Raw genomic sequence first — 17,885 nt, forward strand, 5'->3', positions numbered from 1 at the left:
CACGGGAAGCTGAGGACGCTGCTGATCACCAGAAAGCTAGCTGCAAGACCAGGCAGGCTGCCGTGCGATCTTTTCCAATCTGTCTCTTTCACAGAAGCTGTTTGCAGTTAGCTCGTCTGGTCCTCGTACCTGTGGCACAGGGGCAACGTCCTCATGACTCCCATGCTTGGAGCATTTGTAAACATGCTCACAAGTATCGAGGGGGCCAGGCAACAATGATATGAACAGATCCATGTCAACCTCACCCCGCTAAAGGAAACACAACTTCCCCCAAAGGAAGGCTGGCAAGTAACCTCATCTTTACAGATGGGAGACGTGTTACCATTACTGCGCCAAACTGAATCCCTGTGGCAAAGAGCATCCTTTTCTAACAACCTAAAGATGAGAAAATAATTGTTTGGATATGAGAAAAACCAAGCCAAAAATACTGCATAGGACTTTAAATTATTTAAGAATGAAAAAAAAGGTTCCACGTAGACTCACATTCTCCTTTGTGTACATACAGGATGCTTCGTTATTTTATGGCATTAAAAATACTTTAAAGAGAGAAATCTGTTTCATCAGGAAATCCAAGAATGTTTTGGTCTTACCTCAAATTTTTCGAAGTTAAGTTGCCAGTAACAAAAATTCAGAGTTTTTTCTTTCTTTCCTTTTTTCTTTCTTTTTTTCTTTCTTTGCCACCCATGCTCTTTCTCTGCTTTTCTATTGTTTATAGTATCTTTCTTTTCTTTGAATATCCTAGTAATTCTTATATCTAGAGTGTGTCCCTATATGCACTAAAATACAAATTTACAAAAGAGATAAATTAGGGAGTGGTCATGTGATTTACAAACAGGCCTTCATGTATTCATTCTAGGATAAGCTAAATAGTAAACTCCTCTAGACCCTCCCCACTCGGTGTGGTTCCTGGGACTGCAGCTCCTGCATCACCCGGGGGATTGTTAGGAATGCAGATTCTTGGAGCCCACCCCAGACCTAGGGAATCAAAACCTGCATGTATACAAGATCATCAGATGGTCTGTATGAACATTAAAGTTGAGCAACATTTATCTAGCCTATCATAAGACACAAAAAATTATGTAAAAATCCTATGTATATATATTTCAAAGAGCACCCCCTCTAAGCCAAATAAAAGACACCACCATAAACCTGTTATATATAGTAAAGACACAGATGGGACCAAATCACTAACTCGTTAAATACCTAATTTCACAGTAAAACATCAAGAACTACAAACCTGTAAATGTTCGGTTAAAATTTACTTATTCTACCAACCAAGATGACACACAAAACATTCACTCTATGCTACTGAGGTGCCACAGTTAAAATGCAAAACCATGCCATCCGCCCCTTAAAGCACATGTGAACTAGCTGGCCAGCACATTTTGTTTTCTTTTTCTTTTTCAATTTGTTTTGGGGAAAGGGGGGTGGTAATAGGAAATACTAGGAAAACAGCTATGATTATCAGCTGTGGCATCTACAGGTCGGTCATTCTGGGTCCCTGGGGCTTTGGTGGCCTGATAGGGCAGGGGTGGTGTGTCAACTAAAAGAAAGCAGTGAAACAAAGGAACGTCCAACTGACAGACTGACTGCACAGAGACAGCCTGGTCCAACCTCTCTGCTGTTAAACTCCTGGGTTTGGTTTGGTGGGTAGTATTATTGCTGCAGAGAGACCAGTAATGTAAGGAGGCCATTCTTTTTTTTTTTTTTAAAGAGATTTGGTGGAGGGGTAATAAGGTTTATTTATTTATTTTTAGAGGAGGTACTGGGGATTGAACCCAGGACCACGTGCATGCTAAGCATTCACCCTACCACTTGAGCTATACCCTGCCCCCTACTAAAGAGGCCATTCTGTCGTGACGTCAGGACAATCCTCCAGGAGATGATTGTCCTGAGCTCCTCACTAAAGGGTTGATTCCTTTTCCTTCCTACTTACGAGTTATGGAGTTCAAATGACTTCATGATGAGATTTTCAAATCTTGGAGCTAGTCTAGCTTTTCTCAAATGCAGAATAGTCTGTTATCTGGCTTTCAAAACAGAGACAGCTAAACCTTCTCTGTAGTGAGCTTAGTGACCAGCTCTATCTCTTGATGCTGCGTGCGCTGGCTTCCGGTAGCTAAAAGGGAGAATGTGCCAGCTGGAGCTGGGCCCCCTCTCTGCCCTACTGAAACTCCATGTCCACCTTCTGCAGGAAGGGACTCCCCTGGATTGCTGAAAGAAGCAGCGAAAGAAAAAGCCTGTGCTGATCCCCCACACTGCTTGCTCTCAGGCCGTCTTCCTACTTCTGTTAGAGAAGTATTTTATAATCTTATTTTTAATTCCTTAAAAAAAAATCCCTGGAAATTCCCAGGGATGCTGTTCAAATCCATTTCGTTTCTGAGAACTTCCAGGGGATCAGAACCAGAACATGCACCCAAAGGCAATGCTGGCAGATAATGAGAGTTCAATAAATTCCTGTTAAATACATGAGCGTAGGAATTAACGAATAAGGAGATCGCAACAACCAACCCCAAAGCACTTCTGCACGCCCCGGAGGAACTTGTTAGCTCAGGATATTCCATATTTTATTAAAAGAAACTGATGACTGCTCCAAAAAGGGTACAGTCCTGATCATTTTAGACGGGGGGCAGGGTCCGACCAACCACGGGAGAGGGCTGTGTGAACTGTACACTCCGTACGAATGTGAGAGACAGAGATGACGATGCCGAGGGCCCCCCCTTCTGTCCCCCGCGGACGGCAGCCTCACTGACCTGAATGCTGGTAGGGGCTCTCGGGCTCGGAAGGGCTCCCCGGGGAGTGGGGGTAGCCGGCAGTGCAGGGGGACTGCGAGAAGGCGGGCCCGGGCGAGGGCGGGAAGGCGGCACACGGAGGCTGCTGGAAAGACTCGGGGTAGGTGGCGTTGTGCGGCATGGGCGGCTCGCTGTGCAGGGACGCGCTGCGGAACTTGGCCAGCAGGCTCAGCTGGGGGTTGTACTCGCTGTGTCTTGGCACCAGGACAGGAGGCAGCACTGGGAGGAGAAAGGAACCAGTGCGTTAGAGCTGAACGCTGGCTCATCCGCCCCCAATAGAGGGGACGCTGGCTGTTTTTGGCTCTGTTTTTTGACTATAAAATTGTTTTTCCTTTGGGAACTGCCTGTCCATCATTCTTTGTGCTTATCGTGACCTTGTCAATGAAGGTCTCATCTCTTCCCAAAAAGGGAGTTTGTGAAATCAAGCTAAAGCAATGGTTTCGCTCCTAGCAGCCTGAATCTTAGGCTGGGTGCCACAATGAACGAAAAGTTCATAGGGGAATCGTTCTGACGTCAACATTCTAAAAAGAAACTGCCGATTCATTCCTACCCCAGAAGTTGCCAGGCCGCTCTATTACCTGGCCTTCTGGAGATGGAATCATGCACGTCTTCCTTTGACTCAGCCAATAAAGCTTTTTTTTTTTTTTTAATGGCAAAATTGGTTTCTACTGCTTGCAATGAAACTCCAAGTAATGTCCAGAACAGTTTTACTTCAGAAACCACGTTGAATTATTTAGATGACCAGACTACATTTTTAGGCTCAGAAGGGCTGGTTAAGTAAAAACATTCTGCTTGTCTTTACCAGAACGATCTAAAGGTAAAGAAAAGTTATAAAGGAAAAGATAAACGGTGAACAATAATACAAGTGAATAAGTAAAAGAGAAGCATCAATAGAGAACTTACAAATAAAATCTGTTCATTTTAGTATGTTTCCTTCTGGGCTTCGCACTTTAAGAAGAACGTGAGTGTCCTTGGTCCTGATTCTATACAAAAACAGGAACAGATGCAATTCTCAAGGGAAAGCAAAATCTAGGCATTCCTGGCTCCTACTGACTTCTCAAGTGTCACCAGGCTTGGCAGCAAGAACTGACTCCATGAGTACTGTTGAGGGGTCACCTCTGACCAACATAAGTTTCAGAAAGAGAAGCAGAGAAAGGGAGGGAGTGATCAAAGAAACAACAGAAGAAAATGTGTCAGAGCTGGTGCTCGCTCTGGCAGCACACATACTAAAACCAGAACCACACAGAGACGGTCGGCAAGGCCCTGCACAAGGATGATACACACATTTGTGAAGCATTTCATATTTTTTATATGTTTATGTATAACTGAATCACTCTGCTGTGCACCAGAAACTCACGTAACAGTATAAATCAACTATACTTCAACAAAAAAAAATGAAATTGTCTCAGAGCGAAAGAAGATCTATGTCATTAGAGTGAAAAGAGCCACAGAGTAGACAGCCTGATTAATGGGAAAAGATCCAGACCTGGTCACACCATCTTGAATTTCAAACATCTAAGGACAAACTGAGTATTCTAAAAGCTTCCAGAGGCTCGCCTCAAAGTCACCTATAAGGACATGAGAAACTGACTCATGACTTCCTATCACTGATGCTAGACAGCAGAAGGCAATGGACCAACATGCTTCAAAGGGAAAACAATTCTTACCCCTAAATCGCACAGTGGAAACTAACAGAACTGCCCCAAAATAATATGAACTATAAACTAAAATACAGATTGAGACGAGGAAGAAAGGATGAAGGCAATATAAATTAGCTAAATCCTCAGACATCAATGACTTTTTTTTTTTTTTAAAGCCGGCAAATAAAGCCCAGAGAGAAACAGGAAGGAAGGGAAGAAAGCAAAGACCTATATGACCTGGGGAAGATACATCAGGTTCACCAAGAACGTGAGCCTTTTTCACCACAGTCTCATCCTGTATCCCGGATGATGTGACTTTTAGAAGCATCCGCACTCAGGAAGGTGATTTCCTTGACAACAGTTTTACAACATGATGGCAAGACTTGGGACCCTGAAAGGTCACCAGCTAAGACTGCTACAGGCTGGGTACGACCTACCCAGGACTGCTGTAAGGTTACTTGAACCCGGGAGCCAGGCAGCAGGCTGGACGCCCACCACTGCCTGCCTACCTTCCTAGACAGAACCTCCTCTTAATGGACACGGGCCACTTCCCAGATCTCGTGTGCCAGCCCTTTGGTCTCCTGGAATGGGGCAGACGGCCAATCAGGGAGAGGAAGCTCCCAGAAAAACTGCATCCCTGTAGCCACAGGAACACTCAATCCAAAGGGAAATGCAGCCAAATTGTTATAGCCAGTGCGAAGGAACACAGATGAACACCAGACTTCTCCAAAAGGGGGTGTGTGAGTATGAAATATATGTATACACACACAGAGGTGTGTGATGAGTTTTAGGAACAATACTTTCCTATATTTAAAGCCATATTGAAGAACAGCTGCCCATCTTCCTTACCCACCGCTGTTTCCAGTCTTGGAAAGATTTCCAGCAACTCTTCCATGGGCTGTTTTCAGACCCAGAGATGAGCTGCCTCCACTTACCTGAGCCTGGGGAGAGTGGCAGCGGTTTCATTCAGTACAGGTGAGTTCAGGGAGAGGGGATGGGAACATGGATGTTTATTTTTTTATAGTTGATCATGTCAAGGCCACAGTAAGACTTTCCAAGAACTGGATGATGACTCCAAAATACATCAAAACAAAACTGCGCTTTTCAAAATCACACAAAGCTCACACATATCCTGAAATGAAATAGCTTCTGTCTAGATTTTTCTGACCACAACATTTTGCATTAGTTCCTCCAAACTGAACCTCCCTCTCTTCCAGGGAGGTGGGTCCTTATCCCAGTGGCGCTCCATCACGCTCCATCAGCGGGGACACGCCCCCTTAACTTTTATAACAAGCATGACCTCATGAAGAAAACCCACCTGGCGTCTCCACCCGGCGGTAGTGGTAGGGGTTAATGCACACCTCCTTCTGCTTGGAGCCAAAAGGGAACTCACAGCACTCCAGCGGCTTCAGCTCGTGGTGAGACTGGAGGTCGGGCCAACGCCACACCCGGCAGTAAATTACGTGGGGCAAACCCTTGCGGTGGGACACCTGCAGCCGCCCGTCCAGGGAGCGGGGAATGGTCACGCACTTGCTGGGCTGCCCCGGGCAGCTGAGGGCCCTCTCCAGCTCATCCATGGCTCCTTTCTTCTTCTTTAACTTCTTCACTAGAGAGTCCACCGCCTTCTCCGCCCACTTTTCCTCTTCATCTCCTTGCTTCCAGCCAAGCAGTCTCTTCACTGCTGGGCTGGTGAAGGAGAAGAGGGAGCTGATGGGGGTGCTGGAGTGCATACGAGGAGGACCACAGGCGTCCAGCGCACGGGGGAACTGGACCCACTGCCCTTCACTGCCTGCGGGGCCCCCAGGAAGTGAGCAAGGACGCCTCCTGGGACGTCATAGGTACCAACTCTCCAGGGGCATCATAGGTCTTCCCTTCCTTCTGGAATTAACTGGGATCGATTCCGGCGGGGAAGTGTGTTGACTTTCTCCTAAAGCCCTGGAATGGGCTGGCTAACTCTGAAACAAACAAACAAACAAACAAACAAATATATATATGACTTCAGTTAATTAGGATAATTTTCAGAATAGGTTAAAGGTTGGATGTAAGAGAGACAACATTCTTCAGATGTTTTGGACTTGAAAACCCTTAGTTATCTCTGATTCTTTCCTCTCCTTTATTCCATATATCTAAGTCCTGGTAATTCTGCCTTTGAAATGGCTTTCAGGTTTTGAAACTTCCTTTCCTTTTCTGCCAATACCTGAGCCCCACCCCACCTCACCTCTCCCCTTAATTACTGCGTCACCTCTGAAGCAGCTCCTCTCTGCCAATTCTAATCCACTTACTCCCCAATAGAAGGTTTAACAAGCCATTTTCCTGTAAGAGAAATCACAGTGGCTCCCTGGTTTCCCAAGTATAAACGTTTCTGCCTGGGTTTCCTGGGCCTTTGTGATCTTTCCTCAACAGACTTATGCTTCTTCTTTCTCAGTTACAGTCTGCACAAGTGATCCATCCTCATTGTACAAAATGTACAGAAATGAAAAAGAGAAAAATCAGGATCGCTAATAAGCTCACCACTCATAAATTCTTCCAACTTTACAGGACGGTGGTTCTCCAAGTGTGGGAGTCTCCGAGCCCCTTCCTGGGGGCTGTGGGGCCCTCTCTTTTCCAGATACACACCTGTGTGGGCAAGATTCTCCTCATGTACTTCAACCCAAACAACACATCACAACAGACTGTGCAAGAGCAGACATGGGAATCCAAGCGTCAGTCAGCTATTAAACCAGGCACGAAAGAGACGTGCAAAATTATAAAACGGTAACACCCTTTTCCGTATTTGGGGGAAAGATCTAGTTTTTTTAAATAAAAATGCTTATGTTACTATATAATGGGTTTATTATCATCTTTTAATGAATCAGTAAACATTTTTAAGTTTCTCAGTTTTAATTCCTAAAATGGTTGGAAAAATATATATATATAAGCCACATTGGCAAAGGTTCTTTGGAGCTCTCAATAATTCCTAAAAGTACAAAGGAGTCATAAGACCAAAAATTTCTAGAACTTACACAAAGTCACAGACAAACAAGTCCACAAAAGAGCACTGCTGTCACGTTCGTCCTCCCTGAAAATCACTTGCATTCTTCGTTGCCCTCTCCCCCAAAGGACACATTCTTTCCCAGTTATTCAACAGGCCCATTTACACGTCCTGAGCTAGAGATGCCCTTCCTCTGCGGTGAAACAGCTGGCTTAAACAAAACCCTCCGCTTCTTCCAGATCTTAGAAACCAGCTACCTAATTAATGTTTAAAGTGGCTGTTGGTAACGTTTTGAAGCAAGCTGACTCATCTCAGTATCTTGGAATCAATCTAGCTCCATCGTCTTCAACAAGAGCTTGTTTAATATGCATTAAATCTCATTTTCTCCTCTGCTTCCCTAGAGGGACGGCTGCACCTTTCTGAATAGAATTCCATACCCGGCTTTGAACAAAGGCGCTCTATCAACGGCCCCCTCCTTAAGTCGTGATCACCAGCAGGCAGCTCTGTGAGGAGGATGGCAGCCCAGTTCCCCCCAAATCAGTGACCTTCAGTAAACACAAAGCAACACGTATCACTGTATTCCTCCAACAGACTTCAGTTAGCATCGTATGGAGAGAGGGAAACCAGGGCGAAAAGGAGAGTTAAGGGCCCCGATAGCTGTTCTTTTTCTCCTGGCAGTTTGACTTACGCTCAGTTTTATTTGGAAAGGTTGATTTTGTGGCTCAACAATCATGAATTTATAAAGTATAGTTAAGTCACTGTGTTCGAGCTCTGTTTACTTAGTCGAGACAGGCTGCCTGGAAGCAAAGGCTGGAGAGGGTCGGGAGCTCCGACGGGGAGAAGTAACAGGACACAGGGGCAGCCGAACCCCCAAAGAGCTCTGCATCCTGCTTAGTTTTGCAGATTTGTTATTAGTAAATTGTGGCATAAATCTTTAAGCTTAGGTCAGCAGTAGAGAAAAAGCTATTTATAAAGATGTTCAGCAGAGTTAAACTAAATAGACCCTTTGAAAACCTTTTGCTCCATGAAACAAGCACAGTGCTCCAAACCGGGGGTGGCTGCTGTTGTTCTAACTCTGGGTTCCTATCTATTAATGGCCTATGAAATCAATTTATTGGAACAAAACAGCTTTTGTAAAAACAACAAAATGGACTGTATAGCAGTGCAGCTAACAAAGGAAGAATAGGTACTATCTCACCAAAATCTTTCATTCAGAGGTAGGTGTTCCGTGTGTGTATGTGTGTGAGCAGGTATCTGAGTCTGTGTGTGTGTGTGTGTGTGTGTACATGTGTGCGTGTCAAGGGTCATCATGCAAAATGTCTTCGGTATTGCAGGTTACAATCACGAAACGTTTGAAAGCATTACCCCTAAACCATACATTTCCTCCAGCGGTGTCTGTTTGAGGTTCACCTTGATGAGTGACTTTCAGGGGCCCCGTCCCTCCTCGTGCCTTGGGGAAATCCCAGCTAGTCAGGAACCTGGGATCTGGGAACCCTGGCTCTGCAGTCTGATCTTCCTGCCACATTTCAAATCTTTATGAGTCTCACAGTGGCTCCAAAACTATGATTTTACTGCTACAAGACACAGCTCCTGCCCCATTACGCAGAGGCCCTCGCATGGGAGGAGGCCCCAAAGAGTCAAATTTAGAACCTCTGAGTAATAAACGCCAAATTCGTAAGTGACCTCTGGGTAGGAAAGGAAAAAGACGAAATATCAAAAAGTTAAAGTTTAATGAAGCTTCGTAGTGAGTCCACAGATGTTCAAGTATGATTCTCTACACTTGTTTGATATATTTTCTAATAGGAAAATGAAATGTTAAAAAAAATGAATCAAACTTGAAATCTCACTGACATTTAGGCTTCAGGTTCTTGTGTATTTTACTAGTTCCTATTTGTCTAGGGGTGGGGTTTAGAGTTCATAAAGTTTATTCCATTCTCATTCCTATAATGTTTTAGCCACTAGTAGACAAAGGGTCCTAGTTTATCTCCAGGTGGTCATCACACTGACAACAGTGCAGGCCCTCCACCCCACCCAAGCTTGTTCAGTAGTGTCAGTCTGATTCAGAACAGTTTCCCACTGTTTAGGTTCCCATAGACTATATGCTCTAACTTAGCACAACATCCTGGAAACACCACTGGCCAGACTCACCATAATAATTAACAAAGAGCACCCTACTCAGCCATAGAAAAAGAATGAAATAATGCCATTTGCAGCAATATAGATGGACCTAGAGGTCATCGTACTAAGTGAAGTAAGTCAGAAAGAGAAAGGCAGATATCATATGACATCACTCATATATGGGATCTAAGAAAATGATACAAATTCTATTTACAAACCAAAAACAGACTCACAGATGTAGAAAACAAACTATGGTTACCAAAGGGGAAAGGGTGGGGAGGGATAAATTAGGGGTTGAGGATTAATAGACACACGTTCCTATATATACAACAGATAAACAACAAGGACCTACTGTATAGCACACGGAACTATATTCAATTTCATGTAATAACATATAATGGAAAAGAATCTGAAAAAAAAACGTATAACTGAATCACTTTGTCATACTCCTAAAACTAACACTAAATCAACTACACTTCAATAAAAAAAAATTTTTTTAAACTATCACAAATATGGGGGGGGGTGTGACTGTTGCTTACAGTTATTCTGTTCCTATAAACTACAAAAAAGAATGAAACAAAATAAACCATAAAGATGAATGTACAAGGAGGATTTATAAACAAAAACATGACCAGATAATTTGTACAAAATATAACCAGAGCTACAGGAAGAGAGAGGCAGGAGATGACGGAGGAGGAAGAGGCCTTGGCCCAACCCAGGGGCGGGGGGCGTGGGGGCTCTGGGAGGATTCCGAAGATGATCTTAGAAGGATTCTAAGCTGCATTTAGAAGCATTTAAGTCACAGCTAAAAGATAAGCTAAACTAGTAGATTAGGATACTTTCCTAATACTTTTTCTATGGTTAAATTCTCACTTTTGTAAGAAAATCGTGTCCTAATCAGCCACCTGAGCCTGATCTTCAGCAAGTCCTGTGGTCCCTCCGGGGCCCCTCGTTTCCTCGTCTACCGATCCAGATGGGGCTCAGCCTCGCTGGAAGGGTCTGTCTGGGTGATGGGCCCCTGACTCCAGGGCTGCTGGCTGCCTGTGCCACGCGGATCGTGTGACTCCCACAGCAGGGGATGCGAGGCCGCTGCCCCTGGGTGCTCTGGGGGCCAGCCTGCAGCCATGAAGCCAGACTGCACAGAGCTGGGCAAAACAACGTCTTCCCACGGTTGTCAAACTGACTCTTTTTATGACAAATGCCATCTACTGACAAAACACAGTGCCCACTTTTCTCTCCAGCTTTTTTTGGTTTCTTTCTGGCATTATTATTATTATTATTTTTATCACAGCTAAGAAATAAGACCGAAAATGTACACATGGCATTACTGTGTTTGCCACCTTTTATAGCAACATCATCAAGGCCGTCATAACGCCAAACATCCACCAATGTCAACGCCAGACATCCACCAATGCCACCTGTTGACCATCAGAGCTTTCCTTGTCTGGGCGGAAGGGAAAAAGCACCATGACCAGGCCTTCCCCAGTTCATGCACTCACAGCACAAAAACAATACTGCACTTTATTTCTCTGGCATCCGAGTTTTACAATAAACCCCAACCGAGTGAGCAAAACAACTTCTCATTTTCAAGTTGTTTAAATAAACAGGACCACTTAAAAGAAAGCAGCACTGACTACAAGCACATAGCATGATTTAACTGTACACAATTCCACACGAAAATCCAATCTGCCAGGCTGCATGAAAGTTTGGGAGATCTGATTCTTTTATTCTTAAGTTGTCAGTTTAAATTCAACTCCTGTTAGCAGTTACTCAAGATTATTTCCACTTACTTGGCTTCACTGGAAGAGTCAATTGGTGAATTCAACCCTAAATAAAATAAAATTAAAAAATACTGTTTAAGATGGATATCTTGGTTGTCTGCTCTGGACATGGAACCGTTGAACGATCCTTCATGGGCACTGCTTCTCGGTCAATGTGGCCAAGGAAAGTCTGCATCACCTATCAGGCTGTACACCCTGTTCAGCGCGAGGATCAGGTAGCATTTGTCAATTCTGCAAGGGCCCAGCCCACTCCAGAAACATTCATAACAGAACACTGGTATTTCATTATTTGTTTTGTTTTTAAATTTTTCAACCTTATCAGTGTTGACCCTCTAATTAATGGCCATCGTTAAGTATATCCTGGTATCCCCTCCATAAAACAGATCATTACCAAAATTTAGAATCTGAACACACTTGCTAAAGGAACATTTAACCCCCTTAAAGGGACTGACTGCTTCTTACTTTTACCTTACTTTTTGTATACCAGTAATTAATACGGCAATAAATGCTTTATAGTGTAAAACAGACCTAAAGGACTGTCCGTTTACAAAATGACTGTCATCACGACTGGCATATATGTATATATATCACATCTTATTACTATAAACACTTGAAGAGAAACCAGGCTTCAAACACACACACAGACCCACACAGAGAAATACACAGATGTATATTTAATTAACTCAAATCTGTCCTCACTTCACCTGGCCTGTCAGTGTCAAGGAAAGATGACAGACATGCATCTTTATAACAGGGGCTCCCATGGTGGGGTTTCAGGGCACTATGGATCTCTGAATTGTCTGCTCATGTCGGGTGATTCTGCAGACATGGATTTTTCCAAGCAGACAGTCCATAGGTGTTTTTCTTCAAATTCCTAAAAGAACCTGGGATTATCAAAAGGTAAAAAAACAAACGAACAAATGAAAAACAAACCACTGAATTAGAAGACAGAGGAAAAGGAGACAGTCAGAGAGAGAAGGGCACAAGCTGAAGAGACTGAGGAGAACGGCGGGCTGTTCTGACTAAACTGGGTGCTGGGCAGGGCCTTTCAGAGGATTAGAGGAAACAAATCCTAAGAAGATGGCAGAGTATGAAGCACCAGAAATCTGCCTTCCCTTCTAGACAACTACTACACTAGCAGAATCGGTCTAATGTGATTACTGTGGAACTCTGGAGTCAAACGGAGGCTAGGAACTTCAGGGGAAGGCTTGGATGGTAAATTGTGACTAATTTGGGTCAATTTCAGGTCTTGGCACAAGGAGCCGTTGCCTAGTCCACACCCCTTGGCAGCAGCACAGCTTCCACAGGGAGCCAAGGCAGGCAAAAAGGACCCTGTCCTCCAGACTTTGCGGATCTGGGCTCTGGTCCTGATTGCTGATTCTGATCACAGAACTGCAAACTGGGCGGCAGCTACTGATTTGCACCCCCCTAAACTGTTGCAAGCCCTCCCCCTCCAGCTGAAGTGGGGCATTTAAAAGGCTGACACCCTTTCTCCACCTCATCCTCCTTTTTATTTTTCTCTTTTTCTCCTTTTGAGAGCCAGACATTAATGATTAGGACATAAAAAGCAACTGCATATACGGGGAAAATTACAAAGTGACTTGCGTGCCTAGGCAAAGGTGCAGGCTCAGAAGAGACCAGAGAAGACCTATAGTTAACACCCCAGGCTGATCCTTGGCACAGACATAGCCTACAATAATCAAAAAACCAAAAACAGCAAAAGAAAGATAATAACAAAACCCAGCAAACTCTGGCAAAGGGAAATTTCCAGAGTTAACCACATTACTAGATTCAAAAGTTCAGGTTTCAATAACAGCAATCATAGCCATACAAGCAACACAAGAAAGTATGGCTATCCCAAATGAAATCAACAGGAACCGTGCCTGAAAAAAACCTAACGGCAGTGCTACTAGACAAAGATGTCAAAACAACCATCTTAAAGATGCTCAAAGAACTAAAGGAAGATGTAGGGAAATTCAAGGAGATTGTGTAGGAAGGAAATGGAAATATCAATAAGAAGACAAAATCTAAAAGGAAACAAAAACGTTCTGAGGCTGAAAAGTACAGTAAATGAAATAAGGCAGAGTTGAGCTGGCAGAAGTATCAGTGAACTTGAATATAGGACAGTGGAAATTACCAAGCAGAGGAACAGAAAGAAAAAAAGATCAAAGGAAAGAGAACAGAGACTAATATATGTGTTGTGGAAATCCCAGAAAAAGAAGAGAGAGAGAAAGGGAAGGAGAATATTTGATGAAATAATGCTTGATAATTCCCCAAATGTGATGTAATACATGAATATAAACAGCTAAGAAGTTCAACAAACTCCAAGAAAGAGAACTCAAAGAGACCCACACAAAGACACATTACAATCAAACTTTCAAAAGCCAAAGATAAAGAGAGAATCCTGAAGGTAGCAAGAGAAAAGAAATGCATCACACGTAAGGGATCCTCAATAAGATTATCAGACTTCTCATCAGAAAAGTTTCCAAGGCCATTAGAAAGTTGGCCTAACTCAAAGTGCTCGAAATAAAAAAAAAAAGGCAACCAAGAATCCTTTATCTGGCAAAACTGTCCAAAGAGTATGGGAGAAAGCAACACTTTCTCAGATAAGCAAAAGCTGAGGGAGTTCATTACCACTAGACCTGCCCTGGAAGAAACGCTCAAGGGAGTCCTGCAGGGTGAAATGAAAGGACACAAGACAGTAACCGGAAGCCATCTGAAGAAATAAAGATCTCAGTAAGGGGTAAATACAGGGGCAATCATGAAAGCTAATATTACTGTAACACAGGTTTGCAACTCCACTTTTGGTTTTCTATGTGATTTAAGAGAATAATGTGTTTTAATTATTAGCCTAAAAGCTAATACTATTGTAACTTTGGTTTGTAACTCCATGCATTTAAAATAATTATTAATTGATGTTTTGAGGTCCACAATGTATAAAGATGTACTTTTGGGGCATCATCAACCCAAAGGGATGGAAACAAAGCTATAAAGGAGCAGGGTTTTGTATGTTATTGAAGTTAAACTGGTATAAATTCAAATTAGAATGTTATAACTTCAAAATGTTAAATGTAATCCCCATGGTAACCACAAAGAAAATAGCTAAAAAATATACACAAAACGAAATGAGAAAGAAATTTAAATATTTCACTTAACACAAAAGAAGGTAGTAATTCAGGAAATGAGGGACAAAAAAGCTACCAGGCATATATAAAACAAATAGCCAACTAGAAGAAGCCCCTCCTTATCATTAATCACCTTATGTAATTGATGGATTAAACCCTCAAAGATTGACAAATAGATAAAAGCATTAGATTCAACTATATTTTGTCGACAAGAGACTGACTTTAGATTCAAAGACACGGTAGATTGAAAATGAAAGAGTGGAAAAATATATCCAGTGCAAATCAAAAGAGAGCAGGAGGTGACTATACTAATATCAAACAAAACAAACTTTAAATTAAAAAATATTGCAACAGATAAAGAAGGACATTACATACTAATGAAGGCTTAATACAGCAAAAAATAACAATTATAAACAGCAGTACACTAAAAGAATTATATACCATGATCAAGTCATATTTATTCCTGGAATGCAAGGATGATTGAACATACAAAAATCAATCAGTGTAACACACCCCATTAACAGAATGAAGGGGAAAAAACACATAATCATCTCAACTGAAGCAGAAAAGGCATTTGAAAACATTCAACATCTTTTCATGAAAAATCACTGAGTAAACTAGGAATAGAAGTAAATTATCTCAACATCATAAAAAGCCATGATATGAAAAACCCACAGCAAACACCATACTCAATGCTGAAAGACTGAAAGCTTTTCCTCTAAGATGAGAGACAAGGCAAGGATGCCCACTTTCGTCACTTCTTTTCAACATAATACCGGAAATCCTATCTCGAACAATGAGGCAAGAAAGAGAATAAAAGGCATCCAAATTGGAAAGGAAGAAGTAAAATTATCTCTGTTCACAAATGATACAATCTTGTATATAGAAAACCCTAATGATTCCACACACACAAAACCTGTTAGAACTAACAACTAAATTCAGCCAAGAAGAAGGATACAAAATCAACACGCAAAAATCGGTTGCATTTCTATACACTAAAAATGAACAACCTGAAAAAGAAATTACAAAACAATCCCATTTACAGTAGCATCAAAAAGAATAAAATACTTAGAAATCAACCAAGGAGGTGAAAGACTTGTACAATGAAAACTATACAACATTGGCGAAAAAAATGAAAGAAGACATAAATAAATGGAAACACATCCCATGTTCATGGGCAGGAAAGCTTAATATTATTAAGATGGTCAGTACTACCCAAAGTGATCCCAATAAAGCTTTTTTGCAGAAATAGAAAAACTCATTTTAAAACTCATATGGAATCTTAAGGGACCCTGAATAGCCAAAACAATCTTGAAAGAGAAGAACAAAGCCAGAAGACTCACATTTCCTGATTTCAAATTTACTACAAAGCTACTGGAATCAAAACTGTGGTAATGTCAGAAAGACAGACATACAGACCAGTGGAATAGGACAGACAGTCCAGAAATAAACCCTTGCATACACAGTCCAGTGACTTTTGACAAGGGTGTCAAAGCCATTCAATGGGGAAAGGACAATCTTTTCAACAAATGATGCTGGGAAAATTGGATATCCATGTGCAAAAGAATGAAGTTGAACTCTTACTAACACCATATAAAAAATGAACCCAAAATGGATCAAAGATTTAAATAGAAGACCTACAATTATAAAAATTTAGAAGAAAACATTGGGGAAAAGCTTCATGGCAATGCATTTGGCAATGATTTCTTAGACATGACGCCGAAGGTACAGGCAACAAAAGAAAAAATACACAGACTGGACTTCATGAACATTTTTTAAATTTATGCATCAAAAGACACTATCAACAGAGTAAAAAGGCAGCCCACAGAATGGAAGAAAATATTTGCAAATCACATGTCTGATGAGGAATTAATATCCAGAATATATAGAGCACTGTTAAAATTCAACCATAAAAATTCAAATAACTTGAATAAAAAATGTCTGAAGGACCTTAACAGAAGGTATACAAATGGCCAATAAGCACATGAAAAGATGCTCAACATCATCGATCATTAGGGAAATGCAAATCATAACTACAATGAGATACGCCCACAACCATCAGAATGGCTACTACTATCAAAAAAACCCCCAAAAAACCAAAAAACCCCAAAGCTCAGAAGATAATAGATGTTAGCAAACAAATTGGAAGCCTTGTGTACCATTGGTGGGAATGTAAACTGATATAGCTGCTGGAGCCAACAATATGATGGTTTCTCAAAAAATTAAATGTAGAATTACCATATGATCCAGCAATTCCAATTCCGGGTATATAGTCAAAAAATCTAAAAGCAGAGACTCGGACAGATACTTCTACACCCATATTCATAGTAGCATTATTTACAATAGCCAAAAAGTAGAAACAAGCCAAATACATACTGACAGATGAACAGATAAACAAAAGTGATGCATACATACAACGGGGTATTACTCAGACTTAAAATGGAAGGAAATTCTGAGACATGCTACAATACGAATAAACCTTGAAGACATTATGCAAAGTAAGCCAGACACAAAAGGATAGATACTGTGTGATTCCACTTATTTGAGGTACGTGGAGCAGTTAAATCCTTAGAGACAGAAACTAGAATGCTTGTTGCCAAGGGTTGGCAGGGGAGGGATGGCAGGTTGTTTAGTGTGTATAAAATTTTAGTTTTGTAAGATGAAAAGAGTTCTGCAGAAGGATGGTGGTTATGGCTGTATTTAATACCACCAAACTGCACACTTGAAAATGGATGAGACAGTAAATTTTACGTATTTGTATTTCACTACAATAAAATTTTTTTAAAGACTAAAGTTAGTGGAGATAATGAAAACAAAGTAGAGGTAAGAAAGGATAATGTTAACATGTCCTAAATATTGTCATGGCAAGTGTTTCACATGCACTTACTCTCTGAATCACAGCTCAGCTGTGGGTGGTTATTAACCCTACTTTATCTACGAGAAAACTGAGGCACATTGAAATGAAGTAATTTGTCCAAGATCACACAACTAGTAAGGAGCAGTGCTAGCATGCAGACCCCACAATCCAGCTCCAGACCCACACCCTTAGCAACTGTACCATAATCTGGCTCCCAAAGGAGATGGGAGGAAAGCTACAATGGGTGTCTCCCCCACCACGCTCAGCCTGGGAGCAACAGAGCACTGGGACCCAAGGCCGGGTCTGAGCTGGCTGATTGGGGAAGGGGCGTGCATGGAAGGAAGGCAAGCTAGAAGCCCTCTGAGTCCTCTTCAGTCTCCAAGGTGTGATTCTAAAGTGGCATGGAGTACAACCAGAGCACTGGCTTCTGTCCCAAAGGAACAGGCTCTGTATCTAAAGGAGAAACCAGAGCCAAGCCTCATTTGTTCACCAGTATTCATATTTCATACATTTCAATAACTACACCTACTGTGAATGTTCACCTGTGCCAGGCACTGCCTAGTGCTGAGCAAAGCAGACGTGGTCCTTGCCCCTACCTCTTGTT

The 17,885-nt window shown here is 42.0% G+C and overlaps 1 protein-coding gene and 1 non-coding gene across 4 annotated transcripts in view; one reads left to right on the forward strand and one right to left on the reverse strand.

Moving 5' to 3' along the window:
• SMAD9 (SMAD family member 9) overlaps window positions 1–17,885 on the reverse strand; it is a 52,565-nt gene that overhangs the window by 12,729 nt on the left and 21,951 nt on the right. For 2 of the 3 annotated variants that reach the window (XM_074378089.1, XM_074378090.1), the window contains exons 2-3: window positions 5,748–6,384; window positions 2,751–3,008 (exon numbers count right to left, since the gene is read on the reverse strand). In XM_074378089.1, coding sequence (XP_074234190.1) covers window positions 2,751–3,008; window positions 5,748–6,159 — 670 coding nt within the window. In that variant the 5' untranslated portion in view covers window positions 6,160–6,384. Of the gene's footprint in view, window positions 1–2,750; window positions 3,009–5,747; window positions 6,385–6,940; window positions 9,451–17,885 lie in introns of those variants that run through there. The other variant, XM_010951495.3, reaches the window with a different exon arrangement.
• Window positions 3,992–4,097, forward strand: LOC123615842 (U6 spliceosomal RNA). The gene has a single exon (XR_006723659.1). It is a non-coding gene; the product is annotated as a U6 spliceosomal RNA (small nuclear RNA).

The sequence above is a fragment of the Camelus bactrianus genome, chromosome 14, assembly GCF_048773025.1.
Source record: "Camelus bactrianus isolate YW-2024 breed Bactrian camel chromosome 14, ASM4877302v1, whole genome shotgun sequence".
Lineage (NCBI taxonomy): Eukaryota > Metazoa > Chordata > Mammalia > Artiodactyla > Camelidae > Camelus > Camelus bactrianus.